The sequence below is a fragment of the Cydia pomonella genome, chromosome 4 (genome assembly GCF_033807575.1).
Source record: "Cydia pomonella isolate Wapato2018A chromosome 4, ilCydPomo1, whole genome shotgun sequence".
NCBI lineage: Eukaryota > Metazoa > Arthropoda > Insecta > Lepidoptera > Tortricidae > Cydia > Cydia pomonella.
Window position 1 is genome coordinate 15287699 of NC_084706.1, and position 22114 is coordinate 15309812.

The 22114-nt window shown below is 39.6% G+C and overlaps 1 protein-coding gene across 1 annotated transcript in view; it reads left to right on the forward strand.

The window, feature by feature from the left end:
- LOC133517134 (low-density lipoprotein receptor-related protein 6) overlaps positions 1–22114 on the forward strand; it is a 40441-nt gene that overhangs the window by 17604 nt on the left and 723 nt on the right. The window contains exons 14-23 of the mRNA XM_061850292.1: positions 950–1224; positions 1704–1949; positions 2212–2350; positions 3174–3449; positions 6653–6835; positions 8362–8533; positions 9066–9271; positions 18050–18211; positions 19575–19680; positions 21870–22057. Of these exons, the coding sequence (XP_061706276.1) occupies positions 950–1224; positions 1704–1949; positions 2212–2350; positions 3174–3449; positions 6653–6835; positions 8362–8533; positions 9066–9271; positions 18050–18211; positions 19575–19680; positions 21870–22057 (1953 nt within the window). The remainder of the gene's footprint in view (positions 1–949; positions 1225–1703; positions 1950–2211; positions 2351–3173; positions 3450–6652; positions 6836–8361; positions 8534–9065; positions 9272–18049; positions 18212–19574; positions 19681–21869; positions 22058–22114) is intronic.

Sequence of the window (22114 nt, forward strand, 5' to 3'; positions counted from 1 at the left end):
AAGCGACCCGTAGTTAAGGTCTGTCCCTTACCTTTAGAATAATTCCTACAATCGTTACGATTCTTAATGTTAGCATTTAAGTTAGGCATAAGTTTCATATCTTGTTAAACTTTCGCACGTTCCTTTAAAAGTCACTACGTGCTTTTAAGGTGAGCGGCATGTTCCGTAGAGGAACAGATTAGTATTAATTAATTTCTATATATATATTTGAATAGGTATTTTTTGTACGTACAAAGCAACACAATTAAGAAAGAATACATTTCTCGTGTTATGTGGCGGCATCTTTTGAGATGACAACTAACAAGATCCCAAAGCCCTGTCACGCCACCTAGTGAAGTAAAACACAACTTCGCCTGCGATTTACGCTAGTGCACGCCGTCGTTGCAATCCGTTTAAATAAATAAAAATTTCGAGTTCCTCGCTGCAGAGTTAAGTGCAAACCAGACAAGAAAGTGACTTTATACCCAGTGCGTCTATGGAATGTATGTAGCTGTCGAAAGAGCACAGGATTATCCAAATTAGCCAAAATCATCACGTGGCCATCACCAACAGGAGCTGCTGGATCACGTAAGTTGTAAACGCTCAAATCCGCCGCTACATATACCTTATCTTATTGTAAGTACAAAGTTTCAGAACAATATGGAGAACCGAGCTTGCTGAGGACCCTAGTGGTCTATCAATAGTACATTACGATACAAGTGCGAAAAATAGGAAATTCGAAACGAGTGGCGATAAATTAAAACACGACCGAAGGGAGTGTTTTAAATCGACACGAGTTGCGAATTACCTATTCGCACATGTATTGTACAACGTTTTACAGTACATATGGCCCTTTAAATATTCGACACAGTAACGTTATATGCTAATATTCGCACTAGTGCGGTAAAGTAGCTCCATATGTACTGTAAACTAAGTTTATTGAAATGTAATCCGAATCTTCTTATTACAGATACATGTACTGGTCCGAACTCGGATCAAAAACAATCAAGCGCGCTGCCATGGACGGATCGTCGCCCACCGTCCTCTTCGACCAAGTGGGGAAAGTGCACGCTCTCGCCATAGACTACGACAAGCGCACTTTGTACTGGGCTGCGCTGGAACCCCCGGCCATAGAGTACGCGTTCCTGAACGGAACCGGCCGGAAGGTGCTGGCGGACGATATAACTATGCCTTACGCGTTGACCCTGTTTGGTGATAGGGTGTTCTGGGGTGATTGGAACACAGGTTAGTTTGAAATTATTACACAACAATTATCGAAACTTGTCAACGTTACAAGCGGATGTGAAAAAGAAGATTCCATTTTAATGTAGAATTATGGTATAAAAATATATACATTATTACACACTCAAAGAAAATTTCTTTTAAACATGACATCGTGTATACATTATCTTATTATACCTTTAAACGAGAATTCTTGTATATTTATATATTTCAGGGATCTCGGAAACGGCTTTAACGATTTCGATGAAATTTACTATATGGAGGTTTTCGGGGCGAAAAATAGATCTAGGTCTTATCTTTGGGAAACGCGCATTTTTTGAGTTTTCATGTTTTCCGAGCAGAGCTCGATCTCCCAGATATTTATAAAGCTTATGCAAAATGCATGCGTTTACATAATGTGGCTGACCATGAAAATTGTTTAAGTGGATACAACATTACCATAGTGCTTTTGCATCAGCATTTTTAACCCTACTCTCTTTCAGGAATAATCCAAGCAGCCAAGAAAACTGACGGCTCAAACCGCAAATCCATCCACACCACCCCTCCCCTCGACTACATCTCGGACCTGCGGGTGTTCCACCGGCGGCCGCAGCCCGGCCACCAGTGCGGCGTCGACAACGGCGGCTGCTCCCATCTCTGTCTGCCGCTGCCGGCCGACACGAGAGAGGACTATCGGTGCGCCTGCCCCACGCATTACAAACTGAATAAAGATAATCAGACGTGTTCGGGTAAGTTTTTGTTTTCTTCTTTCTTTAGCCTCCTATGCCAGAAGCTTTAGTTTTAGTTTATGAATTAAGAATCTTGTCTTTTATTAAAAGTTAAAATAAAATTCTGGAAACAAAGGCCTTCATAAGGGCCTCTGGGACCCAAAAGGTCAGTGCAAGTGTGAGAAGCTCGATAGAATTTTGTGCTTCATAATATTAAAAAAATAATTAGTGTCAAATATTTACAGCGAAATTAGTTGATGAGATATATTTATCTTAATTTTAGAACCAGAGGAATTTCTTTTATTCGCTCAAAAGAACGCGGTTGGGCGCATAATGATAGTGAACGGCGAATGTAACGACGCCTTCATCCCCGTGACTGGACTGAAGAATATCAAGGCTATCGAATACGATCCTGACAACAAGTGAGTACGGCTAATTCATTCTTTTGGCACACGTATACATACAATTGTAAAATATAGATTTAAACTAATATGTAAGTCATACATTCAAATTTCGTTTACAAAAAAGAAACAAATCCAAAAAATGAAACTCAGAAATGCAAATAACCTCGTCCTCCGGCCGCTGCGAACAAACTACGGCAAAAAATGTATATTGTATGAAGAAGCCAACCTATATAACAAACTTCCCAGCGACATCAAAGATGCTAAATCATTAAGTACATTTAAACGATTACTAAAGCAACATCTTTTAACACGCCTTTAAGAATATGTTTAATCACTGCAAGTACTTATAAATACTTATAACAGGAATAGTCGAAAATATGTAGAATGAATGTTGTTAAGTAACTGAACATAAAAAAATCAGTTACTTAATAATAACTAAAACGAGTAGTAAATAATTAGAACACTAATAATTCGGTAAAAAATAATAATATAAAATTTACATAATATAATTAACATAAGCTGCAAAAAGTAAATAAAAAAAAATACTATATTAATATCGCTTCCACATTAGAGAGATATTATGATGAAAATTGAGAATGGGGTTTTCATCCATTTCATCACCTGAAAGAGTAATTATTTTAGCGTTAGAGTATGTGTGGAAAAAGAAGAGTCGTGAAATGTACGGTGCCCAATACATTTCACGACACTTCTCTTTCCGCACAGACTTGAAAAAGCGCAAGGTCCTTTAGGGAAGCCGAATTATCCTTATATGTGCAGTGAAACACTGTTCGGGTGAGATTTCCTAAAAGGTCAGTAGTTACAGTCTCACTCACTTTCACAGAATGCTATATTGGATGGATGAAGACTCCCACGCGATCCGTCGCGTCCCAATGTCGTACTCCACTACCTCGGCTATCACGGACTCGACGACCGTCGTCAGCGATCTGTCGAGACCCTTCCACATGGTGCTCGACGTGCTGGGCAGGGCGCTGTACTGGACCTGCCTCGATACAGATTCCATAAACGCCACATCCATAGAGAACAACTCGTCGGCTGGCGTCATACTAAGGGGGAAGAACATGATGCCGAGACATCTGGCGTTTCATCAGACAAAAAGGTAAATGTGTGATCTCTTCGAATCCACGATTTTTGCGCGAATGTGGACAACATTAAGCCTATTTTCCGCCGCGGCGACTATAATTCTATCCGTAAGGAACTGTCCGAAACCAATTGGGCATGTTTATTAAATATGGATGTTGAGGAATCGGTTTCTTATTTTTATTCTGTTTTAAAAAGACTTATTTTAAGTTATATTCCTCATAAATGTGTTAACTCGAATAATGGGTACCCGCCCTGGTTTTCTTGTGCACTTATCAAGCTTCGTAAACAAAAATTATCAGTACAGTCAGCGTCAAATACTTTGTAGCAGTCAAAGTGGCCAAATAGTTCGGTACACCATACTAAATATATGTTGTACCGAACTATTTGGCTACTTTGGTTGCTACAAAGTATTTGACGCTGACTGTACATAAACGGTGGAAAAGGTATAGAAATCCCCTTGATAGGGCGGAGTTCGTACTCTTAAGATCCAGGGAGCATAAGATGGCTACTGAGTGTTATAAAACATATATTTCACTAACTGAAGATAAAATACATAGTAATCCATCATATTTTTGGTCTTTTATGAAATCTAAATTTCCAACTAATCATGTACCCGATCAAATGTCATACCTAAACGATACATCCAAAGATGGTCTTACTATAAGTAATTACTTCAATGACTTTTTCAACTCGGTTTTTGTGCCTGATCTTTCTGTCGCTCCTGACTGTCTACCTGTACCTGAGGACTCACTTATAGATCTTAGTTACATTGATGTAACAGAGGATTGTGTTTATGGATTTTTGAAGAGAGTAAACGCTGGGAAGGGTAGTGGTACCGACATGATCCATCCTTATTTCATTATTATGTGTGCCCAAGAGTTACCTGCACCCCTAACTCTAATTTATAAAAAATCATTGTCAGGTGGTTATTTCCCTGTGGTATGGAAAAGAGCTCTGATTACGCCTATTTATAAGATCGGGGATGCTCACCTGGTTACAAACTATAGGCCAATTAGTAAATTAAATATTTTCGCAAAAATTTTAGAAAAAATAGTTTCTAACAAAATTACAGCTGCTTTTTGTCATCATATCGCGCCCAGTCAAAATGGTTTTTGCCAAGGTAGAAGTGTTGACACGAATCTACTTACCTTTTCTGATTTTATTATTAATAGGTTAGCCTCTGGGGGCCAGGTGGATGCCGTGTATACCGATTTTTCGAAGTGTTTCGATAAAATTAACCATAATAATTTGATCAAGAAACTTCTCGACCTCGGTATACACGGTGACCTTCTGAGGTGGATTAAATCTTACCTCTCTAATCGTAGTCAAGCTGTGGCCTTGAAAGGGTACACATCTCGTTTTCTCCCCATCCCCTCTGGAGTACCTCAGGGGTCACACCTTGGTCCTTTATTTTTTATCCTGTATATAAATGATATGGCGGCTTGCTTCCGTAGCTCTGAACACCTTATATATGCTGATGACACAAAGATTTATAAAGCTGTGTCTTCGGAAGCAGACTGCCTATTATTGCAAAAAGATTTAGATAATTTTGTCCTATATTGCTCTAATAATCATTTATTTTTAAACACAGAAAAATGTTTTGTTATCAGCTTTAATCGGAAACACAACCCGATAATTTTTAATTATAATTTGTCTGGTAATAACATAGCACGAGTATCTTCCATTAAGGACTTAGGTATCACTATGGACTCGCAACTAAACTATAATGAGCATATTGATAATTTATGTAAACGTGCATATAAAAGATTAGGAATGATTCTTCGTGTAGGACAGCCCTTCAAACGGCCAAATACTTATAAATTATTATTTTATTCTTTAGTTAGGAGTATCCTCGAATTCGGGAGTGTAATTTGGACACCACAATACCAAGTCCATATTGACCGTTTCGAGAGAATTCAAAACATTTTCTTAAAATCTTTAAGTTATAGAACAGGTACTTATTTTGTAAATTCAACGTTGGCGGCGAAACATTTTGGTGTACCTTCTCTTTTTAACCGTAGGATATACTTAGACGTTATGTTTTTGTTTAAAATTCTAAAAAATATTATTAATTGTCCTAATCTACTAAGATTAGTTACTGTCAATTGTCCGCATCACCCCTTACGCCCTCGATTGCTGTTTCATATTAGTTTTTCGGTCAAAAACTATTCCCGGCATACCTTTTTCAGACGAGTTCCTAGTTACTATAATAAAAATCTATTCGAAGTAGATTGTTTTCAAAATTCGTTGGCTAGTCTAAAAAATATAGTTAAAAGTAAGTTGTTTTAATATATAAGTACAGATATCAGTTATTTTTTCTATCAGATTCAAAAATTTGCATTAAGTAGCTATATAACTATATTTATTTCAGTTAACATAATTTATAATTTATGAACCTCCAGGTCTTTTTGTTGTATTTTCCTTTTGTTGTGGTACATCGTTTGTATTGCATTGTTGATATGTTTATACGACTGTTTGGTTTCTAAATAAATAAAAAAAAAAAACCGCATCTATCAACTTAAATAATAACAAAAGTCATTCAACAAACTTATATAAATCACAATTTTTCTCGATCGGACTGGCATCCTATTAGTGCGAGCGAGACGCATAGAAAGTAAGTTACAAACACGTCAAAAAAATGTGTCGTCCCTCCCTCATATCGCGGTATATAAACAAATTATTTTTTTATAAAGCGACAGTGTTTAGATATTTATAACTAGCTAAACAAAGCTCTTATTATAAACATTGCTTCGAAAAATAGTCCACGTATTACACTGACAGTTATTCCGCCTCCATAAAAATACGCCAAACCTACCCTATTTTTATCGTAAATATGATTTTAAAGCAAAAACGTGAACAAAATAACGGAATAGTATGGGATTGACAGAAACACACCTAGCATTTTTGCCATATTTGGCCACATCAAGCGCTGTGATCCGGCTTCCCCCACCACCCGCTTTGCACGCTTCCAATACGCTAATCGGCTGTCCAACCGTGTCCCGTTCAGTTATGTCGCTGACCTCACAATACTCGTGGGGTCATATCTGAGCTCTAAGCAGGCTTCTATAGTTATTCTAGGTCGTTGTTTACATAGAGTTCTTCTTCAACATACAACTTCAGACAACATGCGCCTAAATTTAATTAATGAATCGCCAATGCGTCTATATGATTTGCGCATCGGATACGGGAACATGTACTGAGAGTGTATTTGTCACGCAGGATAGTAATATGGAACGACCTGGGCCTGGGCGCCATCATGCGCGCGCGCGCGGACGGCACGGGGCGCGCGGAGCTGGCGCGCGCCGCCAACGCCTCGGCGCTGGCCCTGGACCAGGCCGCCGGCGTCGTGTACTGGGCTGTCAACAAGCAGATCCACGCCGTGGACCTCGACTCCAACAACAAGTCAGTACGAGTACATCGTTTGTGTTACATTACAATATATTTATTTATTTACAACATAGAGTCTGGCTAGCTAAATATTATTGACAGATATTTCCTTGTGGTTACACCAATTGTCTATGATTTTTTTAAAAGCTAAAAGTCTGTTATCGATTTATGTCATTCATTCAATTTTTCGCGGTTTTTAAGGGGTTTATTTTCAATAATAATGATGACTACCGAGTGAGGTCCGCAAACTATTATTTAATAAAATAAAATAATCACGACAATGTGCGAAGTCGACGCGAAGCGTTGTATAACAGTGGAAAATATCAATAAAACACACACACATCACATTGGAACGTAACGAGTTACTAAAAACCAATATTTAGAAGAAATCTGTGAAGTGAAGTAACTGGTCAGTAGTCGAAGTCAAACAGCAATCGAAGCAGTGGGTTCGTCCTGGATCTCCGCCTCCCAAAAAAGCCAAAGCAATTTAGTCGGCCAATAAAGTCATGGCAGTCTGTTTTCTGGGATGCAAAGAGAATAATAATGGTTGACTATCTCCAGAGAGGTAAAACTATAAATTCCGACTATTATTGCGAGTTATTACGCAGATTACTCGAGGCTCTGAAGATAAAAGAGACCTGGAATGTTGACAAAGAAAGTTATCTTCCACCAGGACAATGCACGTGTTCACACGTCACTAAAATCGATGGCGGAGATTGCCAAATGTGGGTTTGAATTATTCACCCGATTTAACACCATCGGACTTTCATCTGTTCCCCAATTAAAAAAAAAACATATGGGTGGTATGAAATTTTCAAGCAACGCCGAGGTCCAAGCTGAGGTGGATGCCTATTTTGAAGGTCTCGAGGAAAGCTTCTTCAAAAGTGGTGTAATGGCTCTGGAATCCAGATGGAACAAGTGCATTCAACTCGACGGGGACTATGTAGAAAAATAAAAATAGATTAAAAAACCTCTGTTTTGTTTTTAATATTCAGGCCGCGAATTGTCAAGCAAAGTATGTCAGAAGCAATGTACAGCAAAGTGAAGTAGGGTTACACTCAAAAAGCAGTATTGCGTTGATTTTGCGCTAAGAAAAGCAGCAATATACATCGAACCAAAACATGTACTAATCATAACCTCAAATTTTACTATTATTTATGATCAACGAGCGTGATTGTACATTGTAGACACTTTGACTTTGCTCAAGTTAATCCACAAGCTTATTTAATAGTCACAGCAGAAATTTCTCTTGAAATAGCAACGATTCAGAATGTAAACAAACAAGATGGACGATCCACATTCCACCGATAAAACACAGATGACACGCGATTTTGGAATTATTCGAAAACAGTGTTGATAACCCGCGATTTTTCAAATTTGCCGCATTTTGCTACTGACAAGATTTGCTTGACCAAGTATATAACTGTTGCAAATATCAGCAAATTTTATAACTTGACAATCTTGACATTATTTTCGGTGCCCGCTTGGCGTGAAATGCCTTATCTGAAAATGCAATAAAAATTAACGATCCTTGTCGGCAGACGTATAATATGGCAAGGCGGCTGGGCGGGCTCGCTGTCCGTATACGCAGGAGCGCTGTACCTGTCGGGCGGCGAGCGCGCGCTCATGCGCGTGCCGCTACACCGCCGCGACCTGCCCGCCTCGCCCGTGCCGCACCTGGCACGCCTGCCGTGCACGCTCGCAGTCACCAAGGTATATTATACAGCAGGGTTAGACGCGCTGTACTTTTTTTATGATATAGGAGGCAAACGAACTGACGGATCACCTGATGGTAAGCGAGTGCCTGTCATTTTATTTTCACTATCACTGAAAACAACAATTATTAAACAGGAATAAACGTGCAGTTCATAAAATGGCGGCTCAAATGTTGATATTATCTGTACGAACAGTTCCCCGGTAGCACGACTCACGCAACAACAGCTGATGACTGACGACAATATTGCGTACGTAGTCCGTACGAGAGATAATCACTGTCTATCGCTATGTAGCTATTTAGCCAAGTGACTATCTCGCTCGATAGCGTTAAGTGAAGGTCGGATTGTTTACATTTTAATATTTTTTTGTTGGCCATACATTAACACATTCACTGCTGACGGTCGTAACGGTACGTCGCGTTCGATAACATGGGCTTCCCGGTATGTTGCGAGAGGCAAAACGACAACGTGTCGCGATTAGCACTGAACGGGTTAAGTATGGTAATAATGAAATATGTTTGATCCCGCAGCCGGCGCGCTCGCACCCGTGCTACGGCGGGCGCGCGTGCGGCGGCGCGGTGGGCGCGTGCGGCGCGGACGGCGCGTGCGGCTGCGGCCTGGCGTGCCGCGCCTGCGCGCCCGGACACTTCGCCTGCGCCGCCGCGCCCGACGCGCAGCCCGAGCCCGAGCCCGACCCCGACCCGCAGGCGCCCGTCTGCGTGCCCAACGAGTGGAGGTTACTATATTACAATACACTCCGTCTTCGCTTAGCCAGTAACAAGTGTCTATACATTTTTATATTATCCATTAATATTTCTAAAAAGACAATTGATCGTAGGACACTAGAGAAAACGGTCCGAGATAGTGCATTAAAGAGTAGTATAATATAATTATTGGAGTGCATCAAGTTAGATGGCTGTCACTTACACAAGTTACCATATTGACATTTTGCTTATTGCAACGTTGGCAATACTCAAGAGTTATTGATTTTATTAGAAATGTAAAGTTTATGATATAAACATGACCCCTAGTTTGGTACTACATTTACACGCTTGACTAGTCTCGACAAGCATCCACACCAACAATCAATCGCAAGCAATCGCATGTGTGTGAACGGGGATGTTTGACTTGCCTTGATCGAGCTTGCAAGAGCTTGTCGCCAACCGGACCAGTGTCGGTTTTTGGACACAGACCAAAAGAAGCTTTGTTTGCCTGTCCAAACACAATAACGCGCTTGCAAGCGTGTAAATGGCATTCAAGCGTTTGAACAGGCTTGGAGCTTGTGATATTATAAACATAGCCCCTAGTTAGTGTAGAGTCTACACTGTAGACGCTTGCCAAGTCTTGGCAAGCGTGTAAATGTAGCATGACAGCCGAACCAGATCGCGCTGAGCTGTATTGTCTATATAGTTTGCCTTCTCTTTCAGTCACACTGTTTGATCGTAGAGCTTAATCCGCTTTACATATATATATCCGTACCTTTGGGAGGAGGTTAGGAGGCTAATGGACGATCGGTACAAACGGAGTCCCTATATAGTCAGATGAAACGCTTTTTTACGTGTTTCAAAAGAATTGAAATCCATATGGGTGCCAAGTTGTGTGCTCTGTAGAAAATCCTAAAATTATAAAGGATTTGACTTGCTAGTTTTTATCAACAAACCAAATTTTTGGTATAAAAATATAATAGCCTATACGTAAAAACTAGCCAAGACCCCCCCTATCATCCCAGGCCTTTATCATTTCAGGATTTTCTACACAGCACAGAACTTGGCACCCATATGGATCTCAATTTTTTTGAGATTTTCTAGTCAACAACGACACATACACATATTTAACTTGGCTCTCATTTCACATTTATGTTTTTGTTGGGATATCATTTCTTTTTGTACTGAAATTACTATGGTATTAATCATGAAAGTAGTTTTGCCCAAGCTAAAAAGGAGACCCTCGCTAACGCGCGGTCAACTGTCCAAAAATTTCGGTTTTCAGATTTTTTCTATTGTATTTGCCTAATAGTCTACCTTCATGCCAACTATCGAGTTTCCAGGTCAGCTAGAGATGGGGGGAGATGTTTTTGGTCTATAAAGGTGACAGTCCATTTCCGACCGCAGCTGCACTACTGTTCCGACACTACTGCAGCGGCCTGAACGCGTCGATATTATTGTCAATTTCCATAGTAAAATGAATGACGCTACCGATTGCACGTAATATGGTGATTTTGACGTATTTCCAACCGCATCTTTAAACTGAAATACTTACTTCTTCCAAAGTAAAATTAATTTGATTTTTAGCATATATAATTATACCCCCTCCTCTTCCACTTGGTCTTGTCTTTGAGTAGGTGCAGTATTCGTTTATCTTGTAACATGAAATTTCATCTTCCCTTATGTTAACTTCAGATAGAATAATGATATCTATTTGATATTTGCATTGGTTAATTAAAACTAACAGCTCATTAAAGTGCTTACGAAGTGACCTTAGGTGCACTATTTTAAATTGATTCTTTTTGCTATTATAAAATGAACTCCATTCTTGTATATTCTTGTAGCATGAAAAATCCACATCCGGCACAATATCTGGAATACTGTTGAATTTTGTTGAAAAAGGAAATCAATTAGTGTGTTCACACAGCTAATTGCTTAGTAACTAGGCTGGAATGTTTACGATGTCTTTTTCACATCTAATTTTATAGATTTTGCGTCGTTTTTTTTTTCCTGGCTAATATATTTGAGTTCTGTATCCATACAAATCTGCAAATATCTCGAAGCTGTGTATTTGCCGACCAAAACAACTGACGCTTAAACTGTGGGAGGTCCTCATTAATATAAATAGGCTTTTGGCTTCCGTTCTCATATATGTGGCTGTTACTGACCGGGGTCTTTCTGGCTTGGAGCCACTTGTCACGTGTGGTCCTGCACTTCAGCTTGACGACAACCGGCTGCGGCATGGCTTCGCCCGCCTTTTCTCGGCCGACCCTCTTTGCATATTTTATGTCGTCAGGGTTCAAATTAAGTTTTTTGGCTACTTCTTTTACTATTTCTGTTGTATTTTCACCCACTTTCTTTTCTAACCCTATTATCTCCACTTTTTTCTTCTGTTTTTGCTATTCTAAATCCATGATCCTTTTTTCAAGAGCCTTATTACATTTTTCAAGGTAGGTATTTTTGTTCAAGCGCTTTAGTTTTCTTGTCTGTTGCTTCCTTATGTTCTACCAGCGTCTGGTACTGCGTAGAGTAGAAATCTACTGTTTACTTTAATTCGTCCAACTTTTTTTCGACATTATATATCGCATCCAGCTTGCTGTTTACTTCCTTGATCACAGCTTCCAGTGAAGTTTCTCCCGATTTAAATTCTATTTCTGCCTTGTTTCCGTCATTCCTGGACCCAGCCGGGCTGCCAGAGTCTCTCGGAAAACACTCCTCGCACATCTCCTTCTTCGTGCACTTTTTGTGAAGGATAGCATCACAGGATTTGCACTTAACTGTGTCGTCCTTTGTCGTAGACACGAATAGTTTGCACTTTCTGCACTGCACCATTGTTATTAGATACTGTTTCGCACTCAAGATAGCATGAACAAAAAACCACATCCACTAGCTGAGGGCGCGCGGAACTGCTTTGAAGGGTCGGCAACGCGCATGTAACACTTCTGCGGTCTCTTCTACGGTGACTGCTTGACATCAGGCGGGCCGTATACTTGTTTTGCCACCGACAGAAAAAAAAAACAGTCGGACGACAGATTTTAACCAAGCATTCCTAAGGAGCAAAATATGTTTAGTCAAATTCGGCAAAAAAATGTTTTTTTAAGCCATAAAAAATTTATTTTCTGCACACAACAGGTTATTTATTTTTACATCTTGGCCAAAACACCATTACAAACGAATAAATAAAGATTTTTTAATTAATTTACAGATAAAAATTGTGAATTTTCTTTAAAACATTAATGCTTATCAGGAGGTATATCTCAACTAAGTCAAATAGAGGCAGCGCCGCAGCCAAAAAGGTGTTTTTCACAAAGTTATAACAGAAACAAATTTTCGCAAGAATTACCATTATCTCTAAAAAAGACCGATTTCAGAAAACTTTGTAAGACATTTTAGTCTCTAAATGCAACTTTAAAATCTATGAGGTTTTACCAGCCCACGGTGTATAATGTCGTTTAACTCGTTTATCCCCATAAGTTAATAAGTTATTAAGTGAGAAAGTGTCCCCACACTTTCTCATTGCAAAGCCATTCCTGAGCTAAAAGAAGCATTCAGTTAGTTGTATTACCTAGTAAAACAAATGGCAAAGTTGTTGTTTAACACATGGTAACATATAGATACTCAAAAATACAAAAGATTACAAAATTGAACCACGAGAGAAGCGAATGGCTTAAAAAGTAAAATATTGACAGTTGCGGAGGTTTCAAGGCATGAGGGGTAAACAAACTTTGCTACAGAGTGCAACACGAAATTTTTTCATCACACCAACATGAGTCAAATATTTAATATTGCAATTAATTTACTAAAAATTCTTTCTATCAGTCAAGGTGATGTAAATAACTTCCTTCATAAAGGATTTATTGTCTCGCCCGTCAAGTTTTATATGGTCTAGCCATAAACTGTATCTGCCCGACCACGAGTGCCGTCACCCATGGACACCTGCAACACAAGAGCGATCATAAGATTTAAATTTGTGCTTCAGTTTGAAATAGAAAACTGGACAATATGAAGTGTAAATGGCGCAATTATAGCTCTTACAAATCAATTTATTCATTTATTCTACACTTTCCCCTAGGTACACCTAATAGCCTACCTTGTTGCCAAATATCAAGTTTCTAGGTCATCTGGAAGTGGGTTAGATTTTTGACCTATATGAATATGTTTTTTTTTTTTCAATCTAATTTTCAATAATTTTCCATTTTCAGATTTTTTCCCCTATTTACACCTAATAACCTACCTTGGTGCCATATTTCAAGTTTCTAGGTCACCTGGAAGTGGGTTAGGTTTTTGATCTATAAGTCAGTCACAAAAAAGCCGGTTATTAAACATTAATTTGTCAATAACTGTTTGAGCTACGTTTATGAAATTTTGTGTTTTAGACCAGCTAAGGGGCTTGAATAACTGTGCCAAATTTCAAGTGTGTAGGTTAAATAGGTTTCAAGTTGTGAAGGGGTCAAAAGTAGCTCGAAATGGTTCGTGTAATATTACACACGGTTGCGTCGCCAGTTCCTTTTTCTTTGAACTTGGCTGGACACGCTACCGCGTGTCTAGATTGGTTTAATATGGAAACTCAGAAAAATAAATCTGTAATATTTTGCTAACACCGAACGACTGCATTAGAGAATTTATTCTTAAGTGTCGCATCGTCATCTCCGAAATCCACGAATCACTGCAGAAATAAATGAAAGCCCTGATAAAAGAGCCTACCTGGCCTATGTTTTTGAGGGGACATTTATCGCTGACTTCTAAATCCAGCCGGTAGTGTCCGCACGTTTCTGACGGCCGGGTACTGCGGGCAACTACTCGGCCGTCAAAACGTGCGGACACTGCCGGTTGGATTTGGCTGGATCACGTACCAAGTGATGCAGGTGGATCAAGTGCGCACACCGTATCCATCACGAGCTAAATGAGTCCCGCTCTCGTTGGGTTGCTGTGTGCGGTGGTCACGCATTTAGTCAAGAGGATGGGGAAGATAATTTCAAAGTGTTAACTTACCTTAAGTTAAGAATTATTTCTCCTCTGCATTAATTTCATTCGCGTAATTTGGCTGTATTTCGTCAATTATTAGTCGGGTCAACACAGAGCGAGCAGATGCACGAGGCAATCTCCTCGCGCACAAACCGTCCAGTGTAGACGTGCCTCAGCCGAGGCGGCGCACTCAGGCGAGGAAAACGTGTGCTGTGTGGAACCGGCTATTTAGCCTCATACAACGATGAATTGCTATCCATTTAATCGGCAAACAAACGATTACCATGTAGCATTATCGTCACTTCTTCTCGTAAAAATAAGTAAATTAGTAATTTTATTTATACGTCTGACAGTGACATTCATAATTCATTGATATTGACAACCAACTAACGAACGCTGCTGCGACCAGGCGCGGATCCAGCCCTCAAAAAAGGTTGTGGTCACAGCCACCCGAAAATCGGCCAAGTGCGAGTCGGAGTACGAACTCACTCATGAACAACAGCCTATCGATCTCAATAGACCGTGAAAGTGTTACGTCACAAGACTATAAGGATTCGCAGACAACGTTTCGCCGAACATCGTTTTGCAAAGGGATTTATTCGTACCTAGATGTAACTTTTAGTCGACTAACGTTTTGGTAGAGTCTAGGTTCACATACCGTTCAATTACAATTATTGGAAGGATTGCGGATATTGCTATTTAACAATAAAAAAAAATATTGTAAAAAAATCAAAAAACCCGACTGCACACTAAAAAAGAGGAAAACAAGCCCCACAATAATATTGTTGTAGATGGTAAGTATCGCAGGCGGTGCCAACAGAGGGTTACTTATAGTCATTTTGGTTGTTGGTCCCCGCCTGCGATACTTACCATCAACAACAATATTCTTGTGGGGCTTGTTTTCCTCTTTTTAGTGTGCAGTCGGGTTTTTTGTTTTTTTTATAATATTTTTTTTATTTATAATTTTTTAGTTACCCCCAAAAAAAATCCTATCCATCCACTGACACTCCCGTGATCAAGACGAATCTAACGATACCTCATACATCAAAATCCATCAAGCCGTTTAGGCTACAGGAGGCCACAAAAAAAACAGACATACATACATACATACACTCGAAAAACATCCTCCCTTTGGCAGTCGGGTAAAAAAAAATTACCAAAGTTCATTTTCCAACACTTTTTTTCCAACTGTACATTTTTCAATCAAATTTTCCCTATATACTTATTTGACAGATTTCAATTTAACAAATTTCTATTTCCCTAACAATAATTAAACAAACATTCATTCTACCAACCTAAATGTTTCACTTGGTTTAAAAATGTTTAACAATTTTTAGTTTATCAAACATGTTTAGTCTATTTTTATTTATTTTTTAAATAAAAATAAAACATTATTTAAAGGATATTAGAGTATCTACATAGAGATTACCGTACCAAAAGTTTAAGTAAATCGCATTAGCCAGTGCGGGATTTTTTTTATTATTTATAAAAAGTTTTATTAATTTATTTCTAAGAAAATAACAGAGATAGGAAGCTGAAACATGAGGGTTCTTAATAAAAAAAAAATACTGTAAACATTTCATCAAGGCCGGTTTTCTATGAAAATACGGCAACTAAATAATTCGAGGAATAAAATTGGGGACAAAATTTTTTGAAATACAGAAATGTTTAAACATTGTTTTTCGAAAAATCTCATGCAATACATTTTTATGCTATGTATTGAGTGGAAAAATGATTATTTGGCGTTTATGTTTTTACGATAGATTCTTTGGAAAATGAGAATCAAGCAAAAAACTTTTTGTAATCTTTTGGGTCTTTGAATTGGTGTCTTGTTTTTCTTTATTCCTTACTTTCTTATTTAGCAAAAAACTTAGTAATCCATTTGTAATCTAAGAATTTCATTTGGTAGAGTAATCAGTCCGATTAAACAAATTTTACTGGAGTAACGTTTTTTTCCATCGTGAGGAAACCTGCACACATCTGCGAAGAAATTCAAAGGTGTATGTGAAGTCCCCAATCCGCATTGGGCTAGCGTGGGGACTATAGCCCGAGCCCTCTTGCACATGAGAGGAGGCCTGTGCCCAGCAGTGGGACGTATATAGGCTGAATTATTATTATTATTATTAACGTTTTTTTACATTTAATTTCGAATAAAGTAACAGTTAAATTATAACAGTTTAGTTAGTTTAGCAATTGCGGTACTACATACATATTATCGGCGTATAAGGTAATGTATCGGAAATCGCAAGCAATTTATTGCAGTCCATGGAGCCGTTTAAACAGATAACTACGCTAAAAAAACTCCTACTCCTGAAAATTAAAAGCTAGTGTCATTTTTAGAAATTTGTACTAATATTTGTAAATGTTTCAGGTTTCTAAGACTCCTTAAGCTAAAAACAATGGCCCCTGTAATGTTAGTAAATAATTATTATTCTTGTAAAAAAGTATCAGCTGATATTAACATGCTCGAATTTCTAATTAATACTAAAAATCACTCTAACTATCGTGTTTCGACCAAGGGTTTCTCGGGTAATTGTGACGGTTACTAAATGATTATTCTACGAAAAGTAAATCTGCTTATCAATGTTATGCCAAGTTGCCAACTGACTACTCTGCGTAATGAAATTCTGCCAAACCGTCCTCTGCCAAAGCGTCTGCGAAACGAAAATCAGCGTAATTTTACTCGGCGAATCAATAGGGCACCCTATTAGGGTTGTGGGCATGCCCATTGTGCCCACAACGGTGGATCCGCCCTTGGCTGCGACTGCACGCCGGCGTGACATTACTGCACCAGTAATGTCGCGACGTTGATGCAGCTGCAGTTGGAAATGGACTGTCACCTTTTAGCCTTAATTAATCTAGTAATTATCAATATATGTTTTTTTTTCTATCGAATTATTAATAGTTTTCAGTTTTTCACCTTTTAGCCTTAATTAATCTAGTAATTATCAATATATGTTTTTTTTCTATCGAATTATTAATATTTTTCAGTTTTCAGTTTTTTTTTCCTGTATATACGTTTAATAGTCCACCTTGTTGCCAAACATCAAGTTTCTAGGTCATCTGGAAGTGGGTTAGGTTTTTGATCTCTATCAATATATAATTTTTTTCAATCAAATTTTCAATAATTTTCTACTTTCAGATTTTCCCCCCTATGTACACCTAATAGCCTACCTTGTGGTCAAATATCGAGTTTCTAGGTCATCTGGAAGTGGTTTAGGTTTTAGATATATATCAATATATGGTTTTTTTCTCTGTCTGGAAGTGGGTTAGGTTTTTGACAGGTTTTTGATCCTATAAGTCAGTCAGTCACAAAAATGCCGGTTTGTAAACGTTAATTTATCAATAACTGTTTGAGCTACGTTTATAAAATTTTGTATTTTAGACAAGCTAATATAATGAATAAATGTGCCAAATTTTATGTGTGTAGGTTAAGTAGGTTTCTAGTTGTGAAGGGGTCAAAAGTAGCTCAAAATAGTTCGTGTAATATTACACACGGTTGCGCCGCCAGTTCCTTTTTCTTTGAACTTGGCTGGACGAGTTATCGCCCGGGAGGCGATTGGTCATGGAAATCTGTTCCTGGCTAGCGGTCTATTATGGAAAATATTTTTTACACAATCTGATGTATTAACCTTAATAGCTATGCCCCTTCGTTTGACTTTATTCGATTTTTTTATTATTTTGAAAGTTAGGAGCGAAAAAATATCAAAGCTGTGGTTAATATATAATCTAATGGTGTAAATATTTTGATATCCGGTGAGGAAAATGGGGACGGCGTTTGTACGGAGAAGCGGTCACGTGCCGTCGTCCACTTTCATCTTATAAATCTACTATTGTTCGTGTAGATGTGACGGGCAGGCGGACTGCCCCGGCGGCTCGGACGAGGCGGGCTGCGGCTGCGCGGCGGGGCTGCGCTGCGCGGACGGCTCGTGCGCCGAGTCGCTCGGCGACTGCGCCACCGGCGCCTACTGCGCGCCACCCGACCCGCCGCTGCCGGACGCCTTCAGGTACGACTACTAGGGTGGCTGGTATAGTTCGTGTCGATGTGCCGGCAGGCGGACTGCCCCGGCGGCTCGGACGAGGCGGGCTGCGGCTGCGCGGCGGGGCTGCGCTGCGCGGACGGCTCGTGCGCCGAGTCGCTCGGCGACTGCGCCACCGGCGCCTACTGCGCGCCGCCCGACCCGCCGCTGCCGGACGCCTTCAGGTACGACTACTAGGGTGGCTGGTATAGTTCGTGTCGATGTGCCGGGCAGGCGGACTGCCCCGGCGGCTCGGACGAGGCGGGCTGCGGCTGCGCGGCGGGGCTGCGCTGCGCGGACGGCTCGTGCGCCGAGTCGCTCGGCGACTGCGCCTCCGGCGCCTACTGCGCGCCGCCCGACCCGCCGCTGCCGGACGCCTTCAGGTACGACTACTAGGGTGGCTGGTATAGTTCGTGTCGATGTGACGGGCAGGCGGACTGCCCAAACAAAGTAGGTAACTGTAACCAGTATCGACTTACATCCTATTATCTCATACATTTTGATAGAAAATGCCAAAAAATGTAAAAAAAGAAATAAGAGTATGTACCTATATCAAATCAGTAAATGCAATTTTTCTTCTATTTCTAGGAAAAACTAAAAGATTGTTTTGGCTGTAAATTGAGCTACGAAGACAGGAAGCCCTAAAATCCTTACTCACTTTAGAACAAACGAAGCGCGAAAATCATGATTTATTTATTTTATTTACTTGGAGATCCAAAAGCTGTGACATTCTTGATGTTAACAATAGGATCTAGTGACATGATGATGTCAAGTAAACAAAAATCAGAACACAGGCGAAATATATAATTCAAACATTATCAAGACATGCTTCATCGTAAGCCAGTACCAAACTAAAGCTTGACTAGTAATATATGATCACGCGCCATATTGCGGAATTTCATTGCAACTATTCATACTAAACTGAACTTTCTCCCTATACATCAGAATAACAGCGCCCTCTTGACAATGATCATATATTTCTGGTCGGGATTTAGTTAATATACATAGTAAGTATATATAAAAACACATTTCATTAAAATCTACATCTAACACAGATGCACACAGAATAACAGCGCCCTCTTGACAATGATCATATATTTCTGGTCGGGCTTTAGTTAATATACATAGTAAGTATATATAAAAACACATTTCATTAAAATCTACATCTAACACAGGACCTCACTAATAAAATAACGCAGCATCATCGTGTTTTGGTTTGTTAGAATTGATGAGTATCTGTCAACCGTTGAAAGAAAAATATAGTCAACCATAAAAGCTCGTATCAAAAATGTAAATTTTGGCAAAAAAATGTTATTTCATGTGATAAGAAGTTGGTATTGGTTGATTGCAGATGCGACTCGCGGCTGTGCCTGGGCGCGCGCCTGCTGTGCGACGGGCGCGCGCACTGCGCGGACGGCGCCGACGAGGCGCCCGCGCACTGCGAGCCGCGCCCGCCGGTACCGCACTCATTGTACTATCCCCACCCAGCCTGTAGCTGTACCTACTATACCGTCCCGCATTCTACAATCTACAACAAGAGCGAATGCCACCTTCTCTATCGATAACCTTCATTTCATTTCATTTATTGCATATATTCACCCTCCATTTCAAGAAGCGCCACGAGTTAAGAGGCTGTCAATACCTAAAGCGCGCACACTGTATATTTGTATCGGAGTAAATGAGATAGCACTGTCGCATGTTACTGGGCCTGGGGAAGGGAATAATAAGAAAATTATTTAAATAAAAAAGTGGATTATTAGTGTAATATTTTACTAGTTAGGGGTTTAGATATAAATGTTTTCGAAATTGTGATTTTAATTGCAGACCCATAAGTCAAAACAATAAAGACATAGAACCGTTTAATTGTAATTTTAAGACCAATATTTGCAATTATTTTCTGTCGAGCCGATTTCGTTCAATCATGTATCGAGTACAACGGTCTTTGAAATATAATTAATATGAACATATATTTTTCTTACTTGACTAAAACAAATAGTCTTTCTTAAAAAACTGTTTAAGTAACATCAATTTCAAGGACATTGGGTGTTGACAGCCCCTTAACGGCCTTTTTCTTGCCCGCGATAAAATCGATTCATCACGAAATGGGCTACATTAGAGATGGGCAAAACTTATCGCGAGCGACGATTACATAAACTTACACAATTATCTTATAGAGATGCCATGCCAAGTACTTTTATATCTGTACTATACATTATGTACCTAATAGTAACAATCTTGTATTATTGAAGCACATTTATATAACACTGGAAACGTTTTTAATGTTTACGCAAGACAGCTAGAATTTTTGTTACGTACAAAAATGACCGTCTGTCAACTTTCAATCGAGAGTTAATCGACAAATATAAATAAACACTTTTATTCGATTTTAATGTCAAAACGAGAAAAAATTCTATGGCAACTAACTTATCTACTTTCCCATTCGTTTTTGCTTGTTTTTAACCATAATAGTCGCAGTATTTGATGCAAATATTGAATTGTTTTTTTATATTGGCTGTTTTTTTCTTCGTTTCTTATATTTAGAATAATAATTATTTAAAGACGTTCCATTGAATTTGATTTGTAATGTTTCTCAGCTAGTATTTTCGATGCGTTGGTGTGCTGAAAAATTAGTTTGACCCGGGAACAAAACGCTCAAGATTCCATTTTTTTCCAACTACTTATCACGCTTGTGGTTCAATCTTTGAATCTTTCGTTTGCTCGGGTATCAATATTTGTACGTGGGGTTAAACATTAACTTTGTCCCCTTATAAAACAATAGTGGAAAGTGAACCATATCACCCGAGATATTTTGGCGCTCGAGCGAAGTGAAATGCAATTTTCCACCCGGGTATCAGCCTATGAAAGGTAAACTTTCCGAATAGGAAAGATAAAAATGATTATTTCATGCATGTAGCCCATTGCCGGACTTATTACTGATATCACGCCTGTAACTGAAGCAGAAATCAGTGTTTACAAAAAAGCCTTTTAAGAGTACATATAGTGCTACTTTCTCGCAAGCGTGAGGGAATGAGCACTTTCCGTACATATGTTGAAACTTTAAAGAGCCATATGTACTGTAAAACATTGTACGATACACGTGCGAATAGGTAATTCGCAACTTGTGTCGATTTAAAACTCTCCCTTCGGTCGTGTTTTAATTGATCACCACTCGTTGCTAATTTTCTATTTTCTGCACTTGTATCATAAATAACTATTTGTAAACAGTGATTTTAAGTACCTGCTTCAATAATGTACAGGTAAGTTAATATAGGCGTGATACTCTATTTTCCTAAGTCCCAGAAGCATAAAAGTGACAGTCCATTTCCGACCGCAGCTGCACTACTTCTCCGACACTACAGCAGCGGCATTTGAATTTGGAACCTTGTCGTATTTAATAAAAAAATAAATTAAATTTTGGAATAAAGCCTCTATAAGGGCCTCTGGGACTCTAAAGACTATACCAATTTTATATATAATCAATTTAATTTAACAGAATAAATTGACGAGAGAGCAGAAGAAGTAAAATTCAAATAGCATAATTTCGTGACGTGCACACGTAATAAGCTACTTAACCGGGCAATTCTACTCCGTCAAAATGACGAGTACGTTCGGTTAGACAAATAATAAGCCTCGTGATACATTGCAGCCGGGCGCGCGATCGTCGAACGCGTTGTTGGTGTGCGGCGGCATCGCGGGCGCGGCGGGCGGGCTGGCGGCGGCGGGCGCGGCGCTGCGGCGCTGGCGGCGGCGCCGCGCCTCGCCGCCGCCGCGCGTGCTCGTGCCGCTCAAGCTGGCCGCCGCGCGCGCGCGCCCCGTCGGGGCCAGCGCCACCACGTGAGTCCTCGTCAACTTCACAACAGTTCCTTTAAGCTTCCTTTCACAGTCTACGGT